We start from the raw sequence: 22,665 nt of genomic DNA on the forward strand, positions 1-22,665 counted from the left end.
CTCTCTCTCTCTCTCTCTCTCTCTCTCTCTCTCTCTCTCTCTCTCCAGTTCAACATGAGGAGACCTGTGCCAGTCTGCACCCATTGGAGAATGCCAGTCATCACTGGAGACAGAGATTATCAGTGCCATCATACCCCCACGGACATAAACAAACACATGCATGCACACACACATGCGCGTGCACACATGGACATGCACACACACAAACAGTTGCACGGCCACAGCCTGCTCGCCACCCAAAAACACATGATGCAAAACCGTTCTATAATTTTATATAAATATACGAAGTGGTTGGCCTATCTGTTGGGCAACAGTACGAGGGGGGGGGGGGGGGGGGGGGGTTCTCTCATTGGCTGGGTAGATGTTGCAACCCCAGCTGCCTACAGGTCCTTATCTCTTACAGCAGACTGCAGAGTCTGATATGATCTGTCATACTCTTCGCAGAGACAAGACACCACAGAGGAGCATGATGTGTCCCAAAAAATAAAAAGGAACACGCACACACACACACACACACAACCGGTGCATCAACATGAAGTCAGTTCCTTCGGTTTCGGCATTAAGCGAGATCATCCTCTCGCGTGTGAAAACTCTTCAGACCAGAAACATTGAGCACGCACACATAGAGAGACACACACACATACGTACATAAAGAACAAAAACATGGCCAGCTCGTGTGTGTGCTGTTAGAGTGTGTTTATGTGTGTGTGTGTGTAAGTGTGTAAGTGTATATGTGTGTGTGTGTGTGTGTGTGTTTGTGTGTGCGTGCGTGTGTGTGCGTGTGTGTGTGTGTGCGTGCGTGTGGGTATTTATTTCAGACTTATCAATACAAATTAAACAGTTAAAAATACAAAACAAAATAAAAAACACGAAAATCAATTAACAAAAATGATTCAAATTATTGTTTTACATTTTGTTCTGTGTTGAACGGCAAAAGTTGGACAATCGTGCTCTGGGACGATTTTATTAGATAAATATTCTTGAGCATGAGCACGATACATAACTAGAGGGTGCACTGCACTATCTACGCTCACCCCTCATGAAGTCAAAGAAAGTCTTCCAATTGAAATTATTTGGTTTGTATTTCGTTCTATGTAGCACAAATTAAGATAGACTATCGTGCTCTGGGACACGATTCAATAGATGATGAGCATGAGCACGATACATAACTAGAGGTTGACGACTTGTTTTTGTGGCCTGGAGCGTCTGGGTTTCTAAGACACCTGGCCTGCTGGTATCTCCAGAATTGATACGAGAATGAATGGAATCACATGAATGAATGGAATCATGAGTGAATGAATGGAATCACATGGGCGGCGGCGGCTATGGCCACATTGGCCTTTCAGTTGTCATTTGTGTTTTGCTCTATGATTGTCAAGATCAGTTTGATTCATGCTTTTCACGCAATTAAACCAAGAAACGTGGATTGTCGCGCAGTCTCCTGCCCCGTTTCTTTGTTACGTTTGAGCCACTTAACAAATAGGGGCTCGTTCCAAACATAAATTCCACCGTGAAACAGATGTCTGTGTTGCCTGCACCTTTGTTCTTGGTGCATTAGGCTGCGGCGGTACGTTTATCTGGACAGGAATGTCGGACAATGAGGGCTGGTGAGTTCAGCGATCTATTTGAGGAAAGGTGAAAGGTCTGACAAGAACCTGGATTCGGGGATTCAGTCTGTATCTGGGGGACGAGACAGACGAGCAGCAAAACACCCATGGAAACAAAGGTGTTTATATGGTTGCAACCAAGCAAGCTAGAAACATACAGGGCTCACAAAAAAACGGTCGAGAAAACAATTTTTACAGGGCTCAAAACAAAATGGTTGAGCAAACACATTTGTACAGAGACTATCAACATCAAGAATACCACGAGGACAAAGTTCACCCAAGGGTACTTTCAATTTCAAAAGCAACACGGCCAAGTCGGCTTCTGATTTTCAGTCTCCTTTTTCTTTCAGTTCACGCTATTCCTGAAAAGCTTGCCCAACGTTTACTCGTGTCTGGCCTCTCTGTCGGTCAGTCTCCCTTTTCTCTTCTTCTGTTCCTCCGACATTGGGTTTCTCTGTCTCTTTTTAGTCGGCTGATCTATGATGAATGTAACAATCCCTTAGTTACTTGTGTTTATATCGAGCCGGTTCCGTGTTTGGGGGTCTGTGCCGTAAAGCAATTCGTTACTTCGCGAGACCCGAGACTCCCGCGAGAGTGGGCGGCGGGTCGCCGGCAGAAACATATTCCTTTTCTCCGCCAAGATGGGCAAGGGGGAGTCGAAACAACGAACAATCTAACAAAAATGTATAATAGAACCATCGCGATGACTCTTAGCCTGTTATATTAAGGTAAATCAAGCCAAAAAAGTTGCATAGTTCCCCTTTCACTCGTGTCTGATCTCTTTTCTGGTCCATTCTTCTTTTTTTCCACCGACAGTCGCCTCTTGGGTCCCTTATCAGTCGATTGATCCATGATGAATGCAACAATTGCCTCGCAACTGGCCATGTTTGGGTGTGTGTCTGGGCCGTAAAGAATTTTCGAAACTACAATCTGACTACATTTTCGAAGCGCGATTGGATACTTCCGCTGCGTCACATCCGGATTGTGTCGGTCCGAACAGAGCAAGTTGCATATGCGCTTTTTCCTTGTAGAGGTGACATGGGGCAATGACACACCCACCAAACGACCCAGAAATGGTTGCAGAACCATCAGAATAACTCTCAACCAGCATAATTTATGTAATTTTGGCTAAAAAGGTTGCATGCATCCTTTAAGTGAGGAGAATTAACGCGCATGGGGATCATTAGAATACCAAAGCTAGATCTTGAAGCACAGCGTTTGGATCTCATTCGGCAGGGAAAAATAACATCACCCGATGCAGCAGGTCCTAAGCTCGATATTGCAACTATTCTACGCTTGCTTCCTCACTTTAATTAGAAAGACGTCAATACCTTTTTTCTTCTGTTTGAGAGAGTGGCTGATACACAAGACTAGACTGGGTCACACCGTGCACTTATGCTTCAGAGCCGTCTCACAGGAAATGCACAGCAAGCTTTCTCTGTGTTTACTGTTGAAGAGGTTGATTATGACATTGTAAAATGTCATAATCTTGCGGGCGAATGAATTAATTCCAGAGGCTTATCATCAACGCTTTAGGAATATGCGAAAACTTTCGGGCCAAACAAACGTTGAGTTTGCAAGGGAATTGTGCCTGCAATGTCAGGGATGGTGTGTTGCTTGTAAGGTTAAGACATTGCGTGTTGCAACGTACGTTGCAGAGAAACAGGCAAGGAATGAGTCTGATGCTGCTGTGTTGGTAGATAAGTACGAGTTAACTCACAAAGCTCATATGTGTGCATCTAACGTCCACAAGGTTGATTTTTCTAGCAATAGAAGTGTAAATGTTGGTGCACATCAGGATTCTGGAGTAGATCGCTCGAGTATAAGATCTGACGCAGATCAGGGTTGCCGTTACTGTCGTGCAACTGGTCATTCACAGTGGAGCTGTCCAGTGCTGAAAGCAAAATCAAAAGAGCGATTTTCTGATGTGAAGCCGGACAGGTTGGCAGTATCTCCTTCGAAGTATAATATTAATTTGTTGCATATTGGATTGAATTCCATTACTCTCCATTCATTTTCAATGGATTTGTTTCTATAAAAGACAGTGATGAGTTAATTCAGGTTAAAATGCCTGTGACACAGGAGCATGGAGTCTGTTCTACCATTTCCTTCCCATTCAAGTTCTGGAAGGTCTCGATTAGTTCGGGGAATTTACCTCACTACTTTTGAAGTTCCTTTACATAGAGTCATGTTGTATTCCGAGTCGAGTTGAGGGGGAGCTTGAGTTGGGGATTCGCCCTGCCCTACATGTTGACGATGTCCATGTGATTCTTGGAAATAATTATGCAGGAGGACGTGTTTGGCAGAGTAATCCTGTGGTGTCTTCTTCTCCTCAGCTGAGAAATGAGACTGATGATTGTTCAAAGCAGTTCCCTGACATGTTTGCAGCTTGTGCTGTGACCCGCTCAGCTACTCGTGCTGTGGCAGAGGCCAAACAGGTCAAGCTGGCTGCAGAGAAGACAAGGTTTGCCTTACCAGATTTTCCATTGAATCTGTCATATGGAGACCTAGTTAAGGAACAGCTTGCAGATCAGTCTCTCTGTTCTTTTTTTGAATGTACTCTCCCAGCTGACACTTTTGAGAGCATGGCTCATGGCTACTGTATAAAAAATTGTCTGCTTGTGAGACAGTGGACGCCGTCCACTGACACTTCCATGGGTGAGCCATGGTTACATGGCTCACCCATGGATGCCTGCAACTGCTAGATGTGCAGTCATGAAAACCGCTCACGACATGTTGGGGCATTCTGGTGTGAGAAAGACGTATGACCGCATTATGCATTCTTTTTTTTGGCTGAAATTGAAGAAGGACGTGGCTGCATACATAAAAACTTGCCACATCTGTCAGATGACTGGTAAGCCAAACCAAGTAGTTAAAAGCCTGTGCCTTTGCAGCAAATACCGGTGGAGGCTGCTCCATTTCAGTACTTACAGTTGGACTGTGTCGGGCCATTGCTTACGTCGAAAAATGAGTGTAGGTATTTGTTGACCATCATGTGTCAGGTTACTCGTTACCCTGCTGCCTACCCATTGCATGTGTTCACCACCAGATCCATTGTGAAGGCTCTTTCCCAGTTTTTCTAAATTTTTGGTATTCCGAAGGTCGTTCAGACCAAGGTTCTAATTGTATTTCTCGTGTTTTTTCTCAGTTCATGTGTCAGCTTCATATCAAGCATCACACTTCCTCAGCTTATCACCCTCAGAGCCAGTGTGCCCTTGAGCGTTTCCACAAGACGTTGAAGTCTCTGCATCGCTGTATGGAGTTGGGACGGGGCTGGGAAGAAGGGCTTCCTTGGTTGCTGCTTGCCAGTAGGGAGGTAGTACAAGAGAGCACAGGGTTTAGCCCTAAAGCCCGTCTGACTGTCAACCTCACAAAGTGTGAGTTTGCGAGGGCGACAGTCACTTGTTTAGGAAAGGTGGTAGGACAGGCGCGTCCTGTTCGGGGTAAGACTTTTGCCATTGACCTACACCCATCGCCCACAAGTAAAAAATACTTAATGCGTTTCTTGGGCATGGTGGGGTTTTACCCTGGTTTCTGTCCTAGTATTTAATCTGTTGTTGCGCCGTTGACAGATCTCTTGAAGTCCTTAGTGAAGTTTGACTGGACTCCGGTATGCCAGTTTGCTTTTGAGAGAGTAAAAGCTCTCCTTACATGTTCAACTGTTTTGGCCGCGCCCCAGTTGAACCGGCCGTTCAAACTGCATGTGGACGCTAGCCAGGTAGGGGCTGGTGCTGTATCGGTCCAGGAGGATGAGCAAGGCGTTGATCGCCCAGTTAGTTATTTTTCTAGGAAGTTTCTCTCCTATCAGTCCAGCTACTCTGTGATTGAAAAAGAAGCGTTGGGGTTAATTTGGGCACCTTAACATTTTGATGTTTATGTGGGGGGTGCTGTTTCTCTGGTGGTCTATTCTGACCATAGTCCTCTGACCTTTTTACAGTCACTTCAGAACCCAAACCAGCGGTTAATGGGCTGGGCTCTTTTCATTCAGCCAGAACATGGGTTTAGAGGTGGGACCAAGGAGATGGCCTTTTTAAAAAGTACATTAGAATGTTCATTGATATACAGTTTTTTGACAGTATTTGATTTTTGTCTGTATGTCGGGAATAAAAGATAAATTAAAGAGCACCTATAATGCTTTTTCGAATTTTAGGACCTAAATGTTGTTATAATGATTTATAGTCATGTTTAACCATACTAAAGTGTCAAATAATGACGTAAATGCATTTAGACGTATTCCCTGCTGACTGTCTGGGGTGGCTGTGCAGAGCGCTAAACACTAGGGACGCCGGTCGCGATTCACTTGTTCAAATTTCCGGGATTTATCTATATAGAACAATCCGGATTTTCCATGTATGATAATGCTGCAACATGCTCAGGCAAAAGGAGGGGGTGGAGCTCGACTGCCCTTCACAGTTCTTCCGGAAGGTAACCAATCACAACGGAGTGGGGTTGGCAGGAGGGGGGCGAGGGGGCGGAGAAGGATGAAGCAGAGAATGTTGACAGAGAATGTTGAAAGCCCACAGATAAGATTAAGAGTTTCCCGAAAATCGACAGTTTTCTGTGCTGTGATTCATGTCAGGTTGCTCTATAGGAGTCATTAATAAGAAATTACGACCAGAAAAGTAGTATAATAGGAGATCTTTAAAGAAAACACAAAAGTGGAGGATCAGTCACAGAGAGACCAGGAACAATCAGGCCCTTTGGGATAACCAGGTCTAGAGTGTGCCCCTTACATGAGTAGCCTCTTTCACAGTATGAGACAGTTCAAATGTGTCCAAAATGGTAGAAGGTGTTTTTGCACACTTGTCATTCAAATCATCAGTATTAAAATTGAAGTCACCAGTTACAAGACAAGCTAATTGCAAAGATGTCGTTTTTTTAATGTATTCATTGCATTATTTGGTCTTTGTATACACATTTGAGGTTATGACTTCACATTGCAAAACGGACTGCTATTGAAATGTCCTTACCTTTTGTACTTTTTTTGTTACTTACAATTATTAGGATATCTGCTTTTCCTTTCCACACATTTGCACTTTCCTTTACAAGGGAGAATTGTGGCCTTTAGTACCGACTACATCTAAACCACATTGTCCTCTTCTATAAAGCACACTGTAAACCTGTTTGTGTTGAAATTGTGTTGAATGGCAGTTCACATGTTAATAAGCACAGAATGAACTCGAACGATGCAAAGAGAAACATTTGGTTATCAAAATATTAAAAGGATTGAAATCATGGAAAGGCTTGGGTTGACGTTGCCAAAATCAGTCTTTCGACACAAGCTGTCTCTCAAAAGATTGACCGAGTTTGATGATGGTTTAGATGGAGGTACTAGTGTTTTGAGAGATTTGTACTAAAAACCTGAGAATGCTCTGTGTCGGGCCTGTACCAGGGTACAATCACAATGCGCCTGGAGACAAAAGGATCTGAACTTCCTGTTTACATTTGACATGAAGTCGCCCTTCACCAATTCTGTAGACAAGGTGGAAGCCCACTGTGGCCTTGGTCCACTTGTATTCTTAAGGCAGTTTGAAATGATTATTCCCTGGGCTACAACTTAAAAGACTGAAGGAAGATACAAGGCCAAATGTGTGTTTGGTGCAATTTAATGGAAAGGTCTGGATTGCTCTGCTTTTGGTACAAACAATTCTGAAGGTGTGTGTGTGTGCGCGCTCGTGTGTGTGTTCAAGATATCTATGCCAACATAGTTGTGTTAGAAGAGCACATATGGAAAATACGTAATAACTCACAAAATCCTGTGTTAGGCTAAGACAAATATGCACAAATCAAGGAACTAAAAGAACACTCCCGCTACAAGGGGTGATCAAATAAACCTGTTTCTACACATTAATTAACAATGTCATTAAATGCACCCTACCAGTGGATTTATAGGCCAAATGACAAAATCTCCTCCTTATATGCTACAGCTTTACAAGAGTGCATTAGCATTGTTGCATTCCAATCCTATTTTTATCCTTGCTTCGGTGTATGTAAAAAAACCAGGGGGGAGATGACCTCACCATACTGCAGTTCCTTCACTTGCCTCTGGGCGTCAGCCTGCATGCCTCAAACAAGGTGCACAGAGTGGGACCCTTTGACTTCTTAAAGGGGACATATTATGAAAACAACACTTTTCCTGGGATTTGGGATGTTGTGCTCCCACACGCATACAAACTTTGAAAAAAGTCTGTACATCATTTTTTGAGTGCGATATGCATTACTGAAAGTACCCCGCCTACAGTTACCAAACGAGCGAGTCAGTTTCGGCGCCCCCTCCTACGCAGGAAGGGGGCACATTTGAATATTGCCTCCCACTTCTCCACCCCCCTCCAATCAGAGCATAGCTACGATTTTGTGGACCAGCGGACGAGCGCTGGGCGGAGATGTTCCCGTATTTCAGAAGCAGGGATATTCCATGCAAAAATAGATGTCTAATTTGTCAGTTTGCCATGTGACTGCCTGGCCGGGAGTCCAGCGGAGCTGCTGACCTGCCGCCGAATGTGAGGACAAAAGTGTTGATACTGCTCAATGTGTGTCAGGATTGAGCATACAAGGTCACGGTGTGAACCCCGTTCTTATGGAGGGGGCTGTGACAGCCCTCTGGCACCTCCTGATTGAGTGATCAGTGTAATGACTAACACCCAGGCAGGCTGAGCTCCTCAGCTATATAAACTGTAGGAGTCAGCCACTTGATCTCTCTCTCCTTTGACGCATGGTTTGTTTAGGGTTAGCTTTGCTTTGCACATGCATTACATTCTCCACTCATCCACACACAGCACTCATTACTGATTGACATGCATCACTTTAATTTACTTTATCTGTAGTTGGTTAAATAAACAATTATAGTTGAACTAAAACCATGTGTGGTCTCCTCCTTGTCATTCCCTTGAGCCGGGCTGTGACACTTCTGAGGAAAAACACCCTTAATGCCGTAAAATATCAATTTGGAAAAAAATTTGGGTCACATAATTCATTAGGATGTAAAAGATTCAGATCCCAAGAGATGTGAGAGCACAATCATAACACATGTTCAACAAATGTTATTACCTTTTAACAGTACAATATTTGATGTATATTCATTGGAAAGAACAGTTAAGGACAACAAATTGTATTACAATCGCTAATAACATGTTACCAAAGACACAATGGCCACTGTATTTCGCCAATGAAAAATAACAAAATTAGATTTTTTTTGGATACACCTGAGCCTAAGTACTTTATAAGTAAAACATCTACAGCTTAGCTCACAAAATCTGTGTAAAATATATATAGTGCAATCCCACCAACCACCACTAGTGCAATAGCATTTAAAAAGGAAATGAGTCCTTTGAGCCCCGCCACAGAGCTTCCTACCCTTGAGGAGGGTCTCTTCAGGAGCAATAGGAAGGTTCACTGATAGCGAGCCATGGGGTGGTTGGTCCACGGAGGCAGCCTGGACAGCTCCTCCTCAGTGGCGCCCTCTATGGGCCAGCCCCAGGCCTTGAAGAAGGCACACAGGTTGTGCTCCACGGCCACGGAGAAGGTCTTGGTGTACAGGTTCATCTTGCCCTTGTTGTCCCTGGGCACGTTGCTCATGTCGTGGTAGGCGGCGAACACTTTCTTAAAGGATGCCCAGCCGAACGCCTCCTGGAGCTGAGGTAGGGAGAGCAAGTGACATATAGGGTGTGGGAAGACCATATGTAGGGGTGAGTCAGTCCTAATTTGGATGCCCGGTGAAGCCAGCGATCTGTTATTGTTTTGGAAATGGGTATGAAATAAACTAATCGAAAGCTTGAGTTTTGTGTAAAATAACAATTGTTAACTATTTTTAAATCTCTCACCTGTAGGTATGTTTGCAAGGCCACCCACGTATTCCAGCTCCCAAGGTTTCTGCCTCCCTTGACGTACTCTTCTATGCGAGACAACCGATTTTCAGGCTCCAACTCCGGATGTGCCTGCAAGGTATGCAACAGAGCAAATCTGAATGGTTGTGTTTTCGGTGCCGTAGAATAAGCCCTTTATATCAACATAGGGTGCGGGTCCTCCCTTTGTAACCCACAAGCCGGTTAAGTTGCTCTCCGAGTCCGAGACGGTTAACAATCTCGGACATCTGTGTAAAGGCCCGATGTGCTTGGATGAAAACATAATGTCTACCAGAGCACCAAATACAATGCATGGGAAACATACCACCATGCCCTGGGTGTTTAAACGGTCATCGATGTAACTCAAAACAAGAAATAGATACCCCCTTAGAAAGCCCTGTCTTGGAAGGGTTATTTATTTTTATCAAATTAACCTAATTAAGTTTAGTTAACAGAATTGGGGGTATACAGTGGGTTGCAATCCACAACCTCCCTGCTAGATCAAACTAAATCCTACACACTGCACCGTTAAGCCAAATCATTGAAGGAGAATTTCTCCATACTTTAAAGGAATTGTTAGTTGAATACAGCAAAAAAAACTGCCTGTCTCCGAATTTAACACAAAACCAGGTCAGTTTTTTACCTCTGCCCTTTTAGTCCCCAGCACCTCTTCATTCACGTACACCGACCACAGGTTGCACGTGCACTCTGTGGTGTTGGGTTCAAACTCCCAGCAGTCCCTCTGCTGGTTGTGCCCCAGCTCGTGGATGAAGCCCCAGAGGTCTGTGCGTCCAGAGGCCTCTGGGTTAACCATTTGTGGGGCCACAGAGGAGCACATCATGATGGGATAGCCTGCATGCATCCAACCTGGGTGAAGAGAGGAACCTATTACTGATCCATCACTAAGGCAGAGGAAGATAGAAAAAAGAAAAGAAAGGCGACTCACCGCAGGATATCTGCACTTCGGCGACAAAACGTTCCTTGCGCGGGAATTTGTGGGAAACAGCTGCCAGGTCTGCGACCCCCCTCATGATCTTATCCCAGAGCGCCGCCACCTCCTCAGGGCGCTCCAGGTGTCGGATGGCGTCGGACGGCACGGTGAAGATGATGTTCTCAAACTCCAGCTCTGCCCAGGGGGCGGTGGACTGGCGCATCAGGGCCCACTCGGCCGGCGTCGTCACACCTGGTGCAGAAGGCCGGCTTAGAGGCCTTCTAGATTCACGGGTTCCATAGCAACACGATGGAATCTACGTTCACCACAGGCCCACCGACATTCGGCGACCCCACGCTATCGGACAGCAGATCACAGATCAGCCCCCATCCTCTGTGTGTGTGTGTGTGTGTGTGTGTGTGTGTGTGTGTGTGTGTGTGTGTGTGTGTGTGTGTGTGTGTGTGTGTGTGTGTGTGTGTGTGTGTGTGTGTGTGTGTGTGTGTGTGTGTGTGTGTGTGTGTGTGTGTGTGTGTGTTACGTGCTGACCTACCGCGCTCGTTATCCCTCTGGGTAGCCAGACCGTAACCTAAGGTCTGTCCCTGCCAGGTGCGATGAACTTGTAGTATGTTCCTAAGCCTCCCCTGGCTGAGTGCAATCTTACCTATCTATGGGGGTTAGGTGCGAGGTACTCTCCCAAGATCCACAGCCCTCGCACGCGAACAGCGCTCTCTGTATATATAAGTCCCAGAAGTACATTCCTCTGTGTCTTGATAGAGTGCCTTCTTTACATAAATGGACCGCAGTTCTGCTCTCCAGCCTGGAGTACATTACACATAGTGGCAACATGGCATGAAAGATGCAACGTCCACAATGCAGCAATCAGATGTATCCCATGAGGTCAATTATTTAGTTAATTGGTGGTTAGTTGCACCTTTATTGATACTCACCGGACTTAAAGTAAGGGGAAAGAACCGCCCTTTCCACTGTGACCTTCAGCCCCTCCACCTGAGTGTTGGGCGGGGCCACGAGGTAGAGGAGCCCCCCCCACAGGTTCCACACCTGCATCATGGGCGTCGTGATTCTGAACATCTTTTTAACACAAGGGGCTCTCCTCAGTTCCTTCAAGTGATCCAGATTGTCCGTCTGACAGCCGATCTGCACCTGGTACAACCAGAGAGACAAGAGGGTCAAGAGGCTGTTCAACAAAACAAAAAAGACAAGACATGCAGATATTTGCTTAATACATAGAACATGTAGGCAGTATATGATTATTGTTATTATACAAACTAGGTCCTGAGGCTTATCTGACTGCTGTGGATTGTGTATTTGAGTTTGAGAATATGCATGACTTGAGGGGCTGATGCACATTCCCGACGCACCCAAACTCTCAAAATGTACTGTAGATATGTTTTCATGTGAGGTTTGACGAATAAATTGACCATAAATATGAAGCTTGTCAAATAATTATCACGCACCATCCATCCTTTGTTGACAATCTGTGCTGGTAGAGATATGTAGGTCTTCATAACTGGAGTGACGTACACTCCAGTACTAATCCACTCCCTTTCACCTAATACGCCCACACACACAGACAGATGCACGCACACACACACACACACACACACACACACACACACACACACACACACACACACACACACACACACACACACACACACACACACACACACACACACACACACACACACACACACACACACACGATGAAATTGTTTCACTTCACAGAATAGAAAAACTCATCAGAAGCAGAATGCCCAACTTTCAAGTTGTGAAAAAGATAGAACCTGCTGTGTTTGCGTCGATTTTAAGCTGGTGTTCGACAACAGGCATGCTAGGGATGTCCTTGATCAGGTAAGGCAGGAGCGTGTCGGGGTCCAAACACTGATAGAGCTCCGTCCCGATGGTCAGCAGCAGACGGTCCTTTTCATTGCTAATGGGACAGTTCAAAGACACCTGAATAGACCACGGGAGATTCAAATTCAAGATTCAAATTCGTGTGATTTTCTTGTTCATTGAAATGTTAGGGGGCTGACTCCTCATATTCAATTAAGAGACAGTATACAATTTTTGTGCAAAAGTATGACTCATGACTTCATAATGTAAAATATAATTATAAATAGAGGTAAATCGTCGGAAATAAATTTAAATATTTTTGATGCCACAGAGGTGTCTGAGGGCAGACAGCGAGGATTGAGTGACTTCTCAATATATAAATTGTTACCGAAACAGTTGCTTTAATTGATCAGATCAGATGGCCATGTACATCCTTGATAACTGTTAACCTAGCCCAATGAGGGGTGGCCCAATATGTACAGTATATGGATCACACAGCATGTGGTGCACAGCAGAAGTATGATTTGTTGTTGTTGTATTTAAACCTTATTTTCTGTGTTTTATATTACATGTTTTGCATGTATTGTGTTGAAAAGCTTTTTATTGTCTTGGGGTTTACTTGTGTGTTTATATTGGGTTGGCAAAGCTTATTTTTGTACTTGGATTTGCAGTGCAGTGTTTACCTTTTATTTTAACTTCCTCTTATTGGTCGTGTGTCCACATGATTGCTAAATGTTTACACCTAAATACCTAATATATATACTAAGATAATTACACCTAAATATCGAAATATCTACAACTCTACACACGGCGATAAAAGGACGGTGTGGAGAGAACGGCGAGGGCGAAGCGTACGGGATTAGCTGGTGGAGCCACGGAGCCGGGGACCAGAGCACCAGCCGCCAGCCAAACAGTAGTGGCTTACCGACTCAACAAGCCCACTATCACAGAGCGGAGCGATGATTAAGCCCAGATGAAAGGAAAAGCCCAGATTCTGGACAAGCGGAGGACAGGCCGTGTGACGGGAGTGCGTCACCGAGGACACCAGCGCGTGGTAGACTTGGGGATAACCCTGTAGACTAGTGCCTTTGAGGGGAATTGTGAATTTATTTAAAATTCATATTTTTGTTATTAAATTGCCCAGAGACAAAATATTAGAATGACCAGATTCGTTCAGGAATAAAGTGTTTAAACGTGCCCCGTGGTGCGTGGCTCCTCCTTGGTTTCACAGTGTTGCTCTGGACCCGGGAGAAAGGAAACCGGTAGGTTTTCTTTATCCCCGTTCCCCCCCTGCTCCTTACTGATGCATGCCTGTACCTGTGGGATCCCAGCCTTTTTGACGATAGCAGTGAGGTCGGACACGACTTGTGTGTACGACGCCGACCCGTTGGCCTCCATCAACAGGTAGGCAGCACAGTCCCGACGCAGCCGCGGCATGAAGCCCTCCTCCTTCGCAGTGAGAGTCTCTCCGGAGAGCAGGTGTCTGCTGAAGCGGGACACCATGTGCTGGAAGTGGTACTGGTCTACGGAGGCCTTGACGGGGTCGGGAGCCTCGTAGAATTCGTCTGGGACGGTAGTACCCAGCACGTTCAGGCCCATCTTGCTCAGTATGCGGTTCCCTAGAGTAAAGGCAGAGCAGTCACAAAAAGGAAAAGGAAAGCGCAGGGATTTCATCATCAAATCAAACTATCTTATAGTGGTTAAAAAAGGTATTGGTGCCTCGTTACACCAGATTAGAAGCTGACTACAGCAATAAATATACAATAGGGCCTATAGCGTTCCCCAAACGTGAGCCTCACATAGGTGAGATGATATCTTTCCGCGGCTAAGGGCCATAAATGCAGTCACTGAAGTCTTTCACAAGCTCCGACAGGTTTCCCTATAGATAACCAAAGGCTGACACCTTTCCTTTTGTAAACATCCTTCGCTAGGGAGGACATCCCAGTGAACACTGAGGATATGGTTGTTGATGTACCTGCAAAGTCAGTCAGCGGGTTGAGCTCTGGGTTACAACTGCACCAGTCCCAGGCATGCCCTCCTATGAGCAGACCTCCTCCCTCCATCACAAAGTCCTGCATCTCCTGTGCCTTCTCATCGCAGTATACCGTGGACACAAACACACTCAGGTCATCAGTGAAGTCTGTATTCCGACAGCTCAGCCCTGACGGGCCGTACAGGGAGGGGAGATCAGTCAATGACGGCAGGACTCCAACTACGCCTTTCCTGCCCTGGTCCAACCATCGGAGGGCATTGTGCCATAAAGGAACCAACTCCTGTGGAGTACAACACAAATTGTTGTCTTTGTTAAAGGCTCCATCCACAGATGATGGAGGTCTATGCGCCTCAGTACACATTCCTAAGCAGGAAGACCAGCCTCTAGGCCGGTAGGCGGATCACTGCATCTGAACAACAATTTACGACACTGAGTGGAAACTTCATGCAGGAATGTGTTACTTTGAGAATATTTGTATGCATATATTTTTGTGTCATGTTACTTTTACAGTTTCATTGTAGGCCTACTTGAAGGAAAATCTCGATTTTCTTGTGAATAAAGATATATATATATACAAATAAGGTATATATCAACTAAATGGTAAGCTTTGTGCATTGGTCTTTGGCGACCTTTTCTCTTTTGAAATCTAGTGATAACATCTTAAATTGCAAACCAACCTGTTGGCCAAACAATTCTTCGTGAGCGACAAATAGGACTCGACCCCTGCCATAGTATGCCCCCGCTAGGAAGGGGAATATTGGAAAGGCAAGAAGGCCATGGACATGAATCTCAGAACACTCGTCCTTTAACCTGAACCCAGACACGCCCTCCAGGAGAAACGCCAAGTCGTCCGCAAAGTTAATCCTGTAGTTAGAGAGAAGGGAAGGACTAATGACCTAATGGCACCAACATATTAATGTTTATATATATATATATATATATATACACAATATACACAACACAAAATATATAACAAAAAATCTTCTATCAAAATGTTACTGCTGTCTTTTGTAATTTAGAAAGGGTGTGACTGTTTGAGACATTTTTGTGTTTTAATTTCCTTTTTCAGTCGGCTCTACTCACGGATCTGGATTCCAACCGCAAGGAATTGTTGGGAAAATAGAAAGACAGCCGGCCTCTGAACGGTGCTCAGAGAAGTAGATCCCCGCCATGCTGGTGACCTGGTTTCCTGGGAAGGCCATAAGAGTATTCTCCTTGGGGTGTTGTCCAGCCCAGTGCCAGGCCTGCCCTGCGATCAACAGCCCCCCTCCAGCTTTCACAAACTCCAGCAGGGCCTTCACATCAGGAGCCATGCTGTAGGCATCCACCACATACACCCCCACCCCCAGGTCTTGGAGGAAGCCCCCCACCACTTGGGCCTGGAAAACGGAGTGGGAGAGGTTATCCGCCACTGGCTTGCAGCTCTGGTGAATACCAACCAGGGGGTTTTCAGATCCATCGCCCCTGAGCCAGGTGAGGGCGTTCTCCACCAGGGCGGGGAAGGCGGTCAGGTAGCTCTCGTGACCCAGGACTACCATGCATCCACGTCCAAAGAGGGAGGCGGCCATCAGCACCTTGCCTTGGGCGTTCATGGCCAGAGGGAAGGCGTGGTCTCCTATCAGGTACAATGAGCCAGGGGTGGCATCGCCCCTCAAGTCCAGCTCCTGCAGTCCTCTCATGAGACTGGAATAGGCCCGCTGGTTGTCAAATCCAATTTGTGGGCTGGCCATGGTTTAAGTTGAGTGAGGCTCTGAATCCGGCTGATGGGGACAGGATATAAGATAACTTTCAGGGAGAAATAGGACTCTTGAAGTGTAATATAATCTAGATCAGTGGTTTTCAAACTGTGGGGCGCGCCCCCCCTGGGGGGCGCCAGGGTTCTTCAGGGGGGGCGCGACGTGAGAAAAATATAAACCCGAAAAAACCTGAAAGTCGATGATTCAAATCATCAATCGTACTTCAACTGTAGAAGTAACCTAACTAAATCAATTTTCAACCGTTTATCTTCGTGCAAACCATTTAACAAATCTACACACTTGTATCTTCAATAATATCTAAACAGAATTTCGATATCATTTAAAATGTCTTCAGAATCACAGTTTTAGTTTCATTACGCTTCGTTTTCAGCTGTTTTCATTGAAGACGTCAGCCCATTCTGATACACCTACTTCTAGACATCGTAACTCATTCATTTTTCAACCGTTTACCATCGTTCAAACCATTGAACAAATCTACACACTTGTATTTTCAATACTATCCAAACGGAATTTTGATAGCATTTATACTTTTTTCAGAATCACAGTTTTAGTTTCAAACCGGCATCGTTTTCAGTTGCTTATATAATGTAGGTCACCATAGCAACGCCGGTAAACAAACCCCGCCGAATAGTCGAATCTCTGGACTGAAAAAGCAGATCTGATTCGACTCTGAAAATTCAGAGTCGGGGACCCTGAATGAATCTGTGTAAACTGGCAGTTTACAGATTAAGATGTTCAAATGTATTTAAAAAAGGTTAAGCTAAAACATGCTTAGATAAAGTTGTTAAATTGTGTTAAATGTGTTTAAAAACGCACAAAGATGTTATAATGTTTCAGAAATATGTTTAAAATGTTTAGAAAATATGTTTAAAAAATATATTTAAAATGTTTAAAAAATATGTTTCAAATGTTTTAAAATTATGATCAGAGATGTTTAAAATGTGTAAAATAATTAAGATAGCTTTCAAAACAGGTCTTTAGAACATTTGTTCTTGGGGGGGGGGGGGGGGCTCAGCTGAATTTTGTTCTCTGAGGGGGGGCTCACTCTCTCACACTTTGAAAACCCCTGATCTAGATAATAAAATGTTGTGAGCTGCTATGTGAAAAACACTTATGGAAGGATGCTTTTGTTACATTTCCGGTATTGGGGATTGTGACGCAAATAAGCTGCACGATTCACACATAGCCACAAGGGACCAGCACCAAACAAATAAGCTGCAATACCTGCACATAACCACAAGGGAAGCAGGACCAAACATATAAGCTGTAATAACTGCACAAAGCCACCAGATGGCAGCATCATCACACATGATGAAAACGGAAGACTGGTTCTCAAAACCATAGCCAATCAGAGCACGTACCACGTCATATAGGCCACGCCTACCCAGAAGAGGTCAGATACAGTGATGGATTCAATGATTATTTCAGTCAGTTCTCCAAGAAGAGTAGTTCAGAATCGTTCAGTCGAGTTTCGGGTAGCAGTGAATCGATTCATGGAATGCAGGGTTCTCAGCTGAGTTAGTCAGGGTGCACTCACACTGGGCCATCTGGCCGTGGCCGTTTTCACACCTAGCTGTGAAAACGGCCACACCTAGTGTGGCCAGTCTGGCCAGGCCAGGCAAATTTGGCCACTTGGGAGAGGTGTGCTGCTACGGTACGGGCCGCCACGGTACAGATGCTAATGAAATTTTGGTGTGACAGGGGTCCCGGGGAAGAACGAACCATGAAAGAACAAGACAGATTGACGAGACATTCAAATGTTTGATTAATCTGGCATGACACAGAAAGTACAAAGACAGCATGCATTTATCATTCACTGATACTGAATCATATTATCGTTCGATCGCTCACTAATCCTCTTCCCTCTTCACCACCCACACTCAGTGAACGAACAGCGAGTCAGCGACTAGTGGGACTGGGAGGAGTCGAGTTTGAGAACGAACAAGAGAGAAGAATCTGTTTGGTTCGTTCGTGTTAAAGATTCGTTCATTCGAACTGATTCGGTCGCGAACGACCCATCACTAGTCAGATATTCTAGAGGCAGGGCAACCTCAGATGCCCTGCTAAGCGTTTCTCCACGCGTGTACATAGCCTACATATTCCCCTCCTTTTGATTCATAGTTACCATACCGAAACTTTAACAAACACACCTTTTCTAAAAGAACGCAACAGGAATAGTATTTTTAAATAATGCAATATTTAACCACAGCAGCTGAGCTGACCTTTATAGGCTATTTGGAAGTGTATGGCGTTAATAATATGTGTCATAAAAAATCACAGAAAAAACTGACAACGTGGCTGGGTAACAAATAGTGTGTTAAACCCGTAATGAAGACGTTAAGGAATCTTTCCCTCTATAGAATAAATAGTAGTCCCTATACATAGAGGCTTTTGGCAACCCTTGAGGCGTAATTGTCAGGGACACATTAAGACCGTTGGAAACACTTGGAGTAGGACATTTTAAAACAGGTTACACTTGCTGCAGTATACCAATCTTTGGATGTAGTAAATACGAGGTTACGGAGTTGCCTTGGACCAAGCGTTGGGGCAGGCAATGTGCAATGCTGATTGGCCCGCGCGTCCCATCTCATCATATGGAAAGTCTATTGCCTATCCAATTAGATTACGCAATATACAAAAGAGCTGGGACTCCAACCCGGATTCTAGTAACTCTAACCACGAACCAAAGGCCTTATTCTGGGACTCCAACCCAGACAGACATCGGGACTCTAACTCAGACAGAACTCAGGTCTTTCTCTGGGACTCCAACCCGACCTAAGGAACAGCTAAAATGACAGTTCTAAAATCAATATTCATACGTAAAAGATAAAATAAAAAAATTACCCACAACTCAATAGCATCTATGGCGGTGGATCTTTCAAAAAAGTTGTCGGTGGATTGTACTTTGAAACAGCCCACTTCAAAAAGACGTAATAACAGCCAACGAACTGCGTAGGCTATAGCAGAAGAGAAGAAAGTGATCAGAGCAATGGTCTTTAAGCACACTCCCCTAGGTTGGGCGGGTGCCTGGGAGGAGCTAAACATACTGGACTGATGAAATGGATCTCTGCGTTTTTGTTTAACCGGACCATAAAAAGAGCCGATTCAAGATGAAATCCATTGGGGCCAATATCGTAACCTGTTTGTAAACTTATTGAAATCATCAGTAGTATTGTAGCGACCCTGGGACATTTAAATAGTTTGTGTGTTATGCGTTGCATTGTATTTCGATGTCGGTTATGCCAGTTGTTCTATGTGCATGTATTGCAATGTTCTTCTTGTCAATCAGTGTGGGGGCGAATCATTATGTCAGCTGGGGGAGGGCCTTGGAAGAACAGGAGGGTGGGGGCTTGCAGAGGGACCGGGTTGGGGGTTGCCCGGGTAACAGGTGTTTGTCATTGCGGGATTTCTGCCGTTGGTTACGGGTGTCAGTGACCTGGCTTTTGTAACATTAAAAGTTCTTCAAATAATTATGACTGGACATCGTTATGTCACCGGTGAGGTCATTGCAGTATGTAAAAAATATAATAAATGCGTAAACCTTACAATATGCCAACTATCTAATCTAGCCTTCCCAATACATGCGTTTTGGGAAATTACATCAATTTCAAGAATGACGTCATTGTTGCAGATGAAGGGACTCATTGATAGGCAAGGGGATAATCTGCTATTAATTGAGGCTGGTCATTCTGAAATAGCAAACGTTGAAATGGATATGCAGTGAACATTTGCAAGAATTTGCCGTTTTGTTCAAATATGGTTAAACTTTAAATAGAGTTTTAGGATTTATTTAGCTGTTTCACTGAGTGGCAAGAATATTTGTGATTATTATAATGAGCTGTGTGGACAGCTCATTCTAGACAAATCATGGGCAAAAAAAATTATAATCAGCATGAAAACCAAAAGTACGCTGATAAGGCATCAGATCATAACATGCATAGAGAATTAATTATGGAATGTTTGACCAATAGTTTTATAATGTTATAGGTCCCATGGCATGCTACTTTATGGATGCTTTTATATAGGCCTAGATATTAGTGGGCCCCTAACACAGTATTTGAAGACGCTCCCGAAATTCAGCCATGGTGCAGAATTACAGCCACTACGAGCAAGTCGCACATTGATCTTTCCCAAAAACGCGCCGTTTCGGTGTCTGTAGCCTTAACGCGAATGAGGAGGAGAGAGGCAGGTCAAGGAGGAGGGTGGATTAGTGGCCCTGAGCAGCTTGCAGCCACAGTTCCATGTGCTCTGTTTTGGACGATCGCAATTGCGAGGCGCACACAGCCTTTGGCCGTGTTCTGTAAATATTCTAGAACATTCCGGGTGCTCCGGCCGTAGTCCTGGAGCTCTATAACTAAATGATATCATATTATACATAGATATCTATATCATATAATATATATTATCACGTCCAAAAGCTGTGTGCGCCTCTAGACGATATTAGGAATCTCAAACGACTGCGTCGGGTTCTCCGACGACACTGGTTAAATTTGAAGTAGACTGAACCGCTACATGGAGGAGAAAGGGATTGTTGCCCGCGATTGTTGACCGCAATTGTCTCCCGCCAGAGCCCCACTGTCGAGGGACCACCGCCTCGGAAGCGGGCAGCGGGCAGCGCCGAGGTACCAACGCCCCGTGGCGGTGGTGCCTGGCGGCGGTGGTGCCTCGGATGCGGGCAGCGGACTGTGGGCAGCGGACTGCGGGCAGCGGACTGCGGGAAGCGGGGCTCCGGCGGGAGACAATAGTGGGCAACAATCCCTTTCTCCTCCATGGCGCAATTCATGTACTTCAAGGAGTCAAAGCCAAAGTTCCTTTCCACCGATTCCTTTCAACAGCTTGGATAACAACGGTTAGCCAAATAACAAAGAAGTGTACAACACCTGTGTTACAGTGTGTGCATTCACACACACACACACACACACACACATTTGACACTTGTCATTGCTCATTTGCAGGCCAAATTAACTGGGCGGGAAAGGCAGAGAAAGGGGAGGTAACTTGGCCCCTTATGACGACATATGGGGCCAAATTCCAATTGGCGCGTCTGAGCTTTCATTTTCCAAGGCGGAGCAGGATACCTAGTGCTCGTGCTACACCTAACTTCATTTCTAGCCACTGGGGGACCATAGGCCGGCCAGGGGAACTAATAATAATGTTAGAAAACCTCATAAAGTAATATTTTCATGCCATGGGACCTTGAATAAAAATCAAACGGTAGCCTACCTCGGTCATACACACACATAGTGGACTTAGGGGGGGGGGGGGGGGAGAGAGAGAGAGAGGGAGGGGGGGGGGGGGAGAGAGAGAGAGAGAGAGAGAGAGAGAGAGAGAGAGAGAGAGAGAGAGAGAGAGAGAGAGAGAGGTCATAGGGGGGGGGAAGTGGGAGTTTACCTTTACCTTTACCTTTGCACTGGCCTAACTGAAAAAAAAACGATGCATACGGTTCGATCCGATTCCATCGGATCAGCTCAAGGACGGCATTAACCCTGTCCATACCTGTGTGATGGTGAGTGGACATTTAAGTCAAAACAGCAAAATTCCCTTTCCTACAAATTTGGATAAAATCATAGAAATGTTGTACAATATTTTTGGAGTGACAAGAAAAAAGGGTTACTTTTAATGTAACACCAGGTCAACATGATCTATGGAAAAAGTAGCCTAGTGAAACAGTACTATTTCAAGGTTTCGCCAAGACCTTAACAATGTCCCCATTGATAAGCCATAGGCGTATTACTGATGATATGATCGTCGACGCTTCCCCTTTCCTATTCATTTAGATAAATCATCGAAATGTTGTAGGCCTACGATACTTTCTGCTTTTAATAGAACAACTCGTCAGTGCGTGTGTGTGCGGTATGTTCCGAGGTTTATCACACGTAGGCGCAGTGTGGCAACGAGGGAGTGGTGGTGGTGGATGGCGTATACCGCCGACATCCACCAGTCGGCGACAGAGCGTCCAATGTGCAATGTGCAATGGACCACGGTGCAATGGAGAACACCTGCGGTGGAGGACGAGGAAGACAAGGTACCCTTTAAAAGGCTGTTTCATGTTCTCGTAGGGGAGAGAACAGGGAGCACGAGAGAACCAGGAAACCCCCAGGACCCGATACGGGCAGGCCGACAAGTGGGTCCAGCGGACCTTTCCCCAGCGTCCCCGAGGGAGCCCGCACAGAAGGACTACGTTCGCCGTCGAGGAACGCCAGCACAGCAGTTTAGACGGGAGCGACCTCCCTCTCCAGGGACTTTTCCATGGCTCACGGAGCCATTAGTATTATTTCCGTTTATCCCGCGTTGGGCACCGACCCACGGGTTTTTCTGTTATTGAATAAACGCCTCTTTTGGCCTTGAACAGACCTGGGCGTTTGGTCATTCCTGAGAACTGGGGCCGGGTCGCCACATATGGTGGAGAATGCAGGCAACCTGACCACGCTACGGACTACTCAGGTTTACCAACCCACCCGCCAATGCCGAACCCGGATGGAGCCGCCGCCGCCGCCCAGCATCAGCAGCGGGACCAAGCCCTGGCAGCCGCCACCCAGAGGGACACCGCCGAGAGCCTCGTCCTTCTCCGGGAGGCGGTACTACGCCTCACCCAACAGGCAGTTTGTGAATCCCTGACCTCCGCGCCAACCAGCCGCCTCACCAAACTCGGTATGGAGGACTTTGAGAGGACAGCACGTCG

The 22,665-nt window shown here is 45.5% G+C and overlaps 1 protein-coding gene across 2 annotated transcripts; it reads right to left on the reverse strand.

Moving 5' to 3' along the window:
* Positions 1 to 6,226: 6,226 nt before the first annotated feature.
* Positions 6,227 to 18,980, reverse strand: LOC130382616 (TRPM8 channel-associated factor homolog). 2 transcript variants are annotated; one of them, XM_056590468.1, is made up of 12 exons: positions 18,832 to 18,980; positions 15,310 to 15,986; positions 14,904 to 15,090; positions 14,209 to 14,506; positions 13,551 to 13,852; positions 12,185 to 12,353; positions 11,855 to 11,949; positions 11,327 to 11,540; positions 10,395 to 10,631; positions 10,092 to 10,315; positions 9,428 to 9,541; positions 6,227 to 9,239 (listed from the first exon to the last, which is right to left on the reverse strand). In XM_056590468.1, exons 2-12 carry the CDS (start codon positions 15,954 to 15,956, stop codon positions 8,997 to 8,999), a joined length of 2,730 nt encoding a protein of 909 aa, XP_056446443.1. In that variant the 5' UTR covers positions 15,957 to 15,986; positions 18,832 to 18,980; the 3' UTR covers positions 6,227 to 8,996. The 2 variants fall into 2 exon arrangements, with proteins under 2 accessions (XP_056446443.1, XP_056446444.1); XM_056590469.1 differs by having other exon boundaries at positions 18,828 to 18,980.
* Between the last annotated feature and the right edge of the window lie 3,685 nt (positions 18,981 to 22,665).

The sequence above is a fragment of the Gadus chalcogrammus genome, chromosome 5, assembly GCF_026213295.1.
Source record: "Gadus chalcogrammus isolate NIFS_2021 chromosome 5, NIFS_Gcha_1.0, whole genome shotgun sequence".
Lineage (NCBI taxonomy): Eukaryota > Metazoa > Chordata > Actinopteri > Gadiformes > Gadidae > Gadus > Gadus chalcogrammus.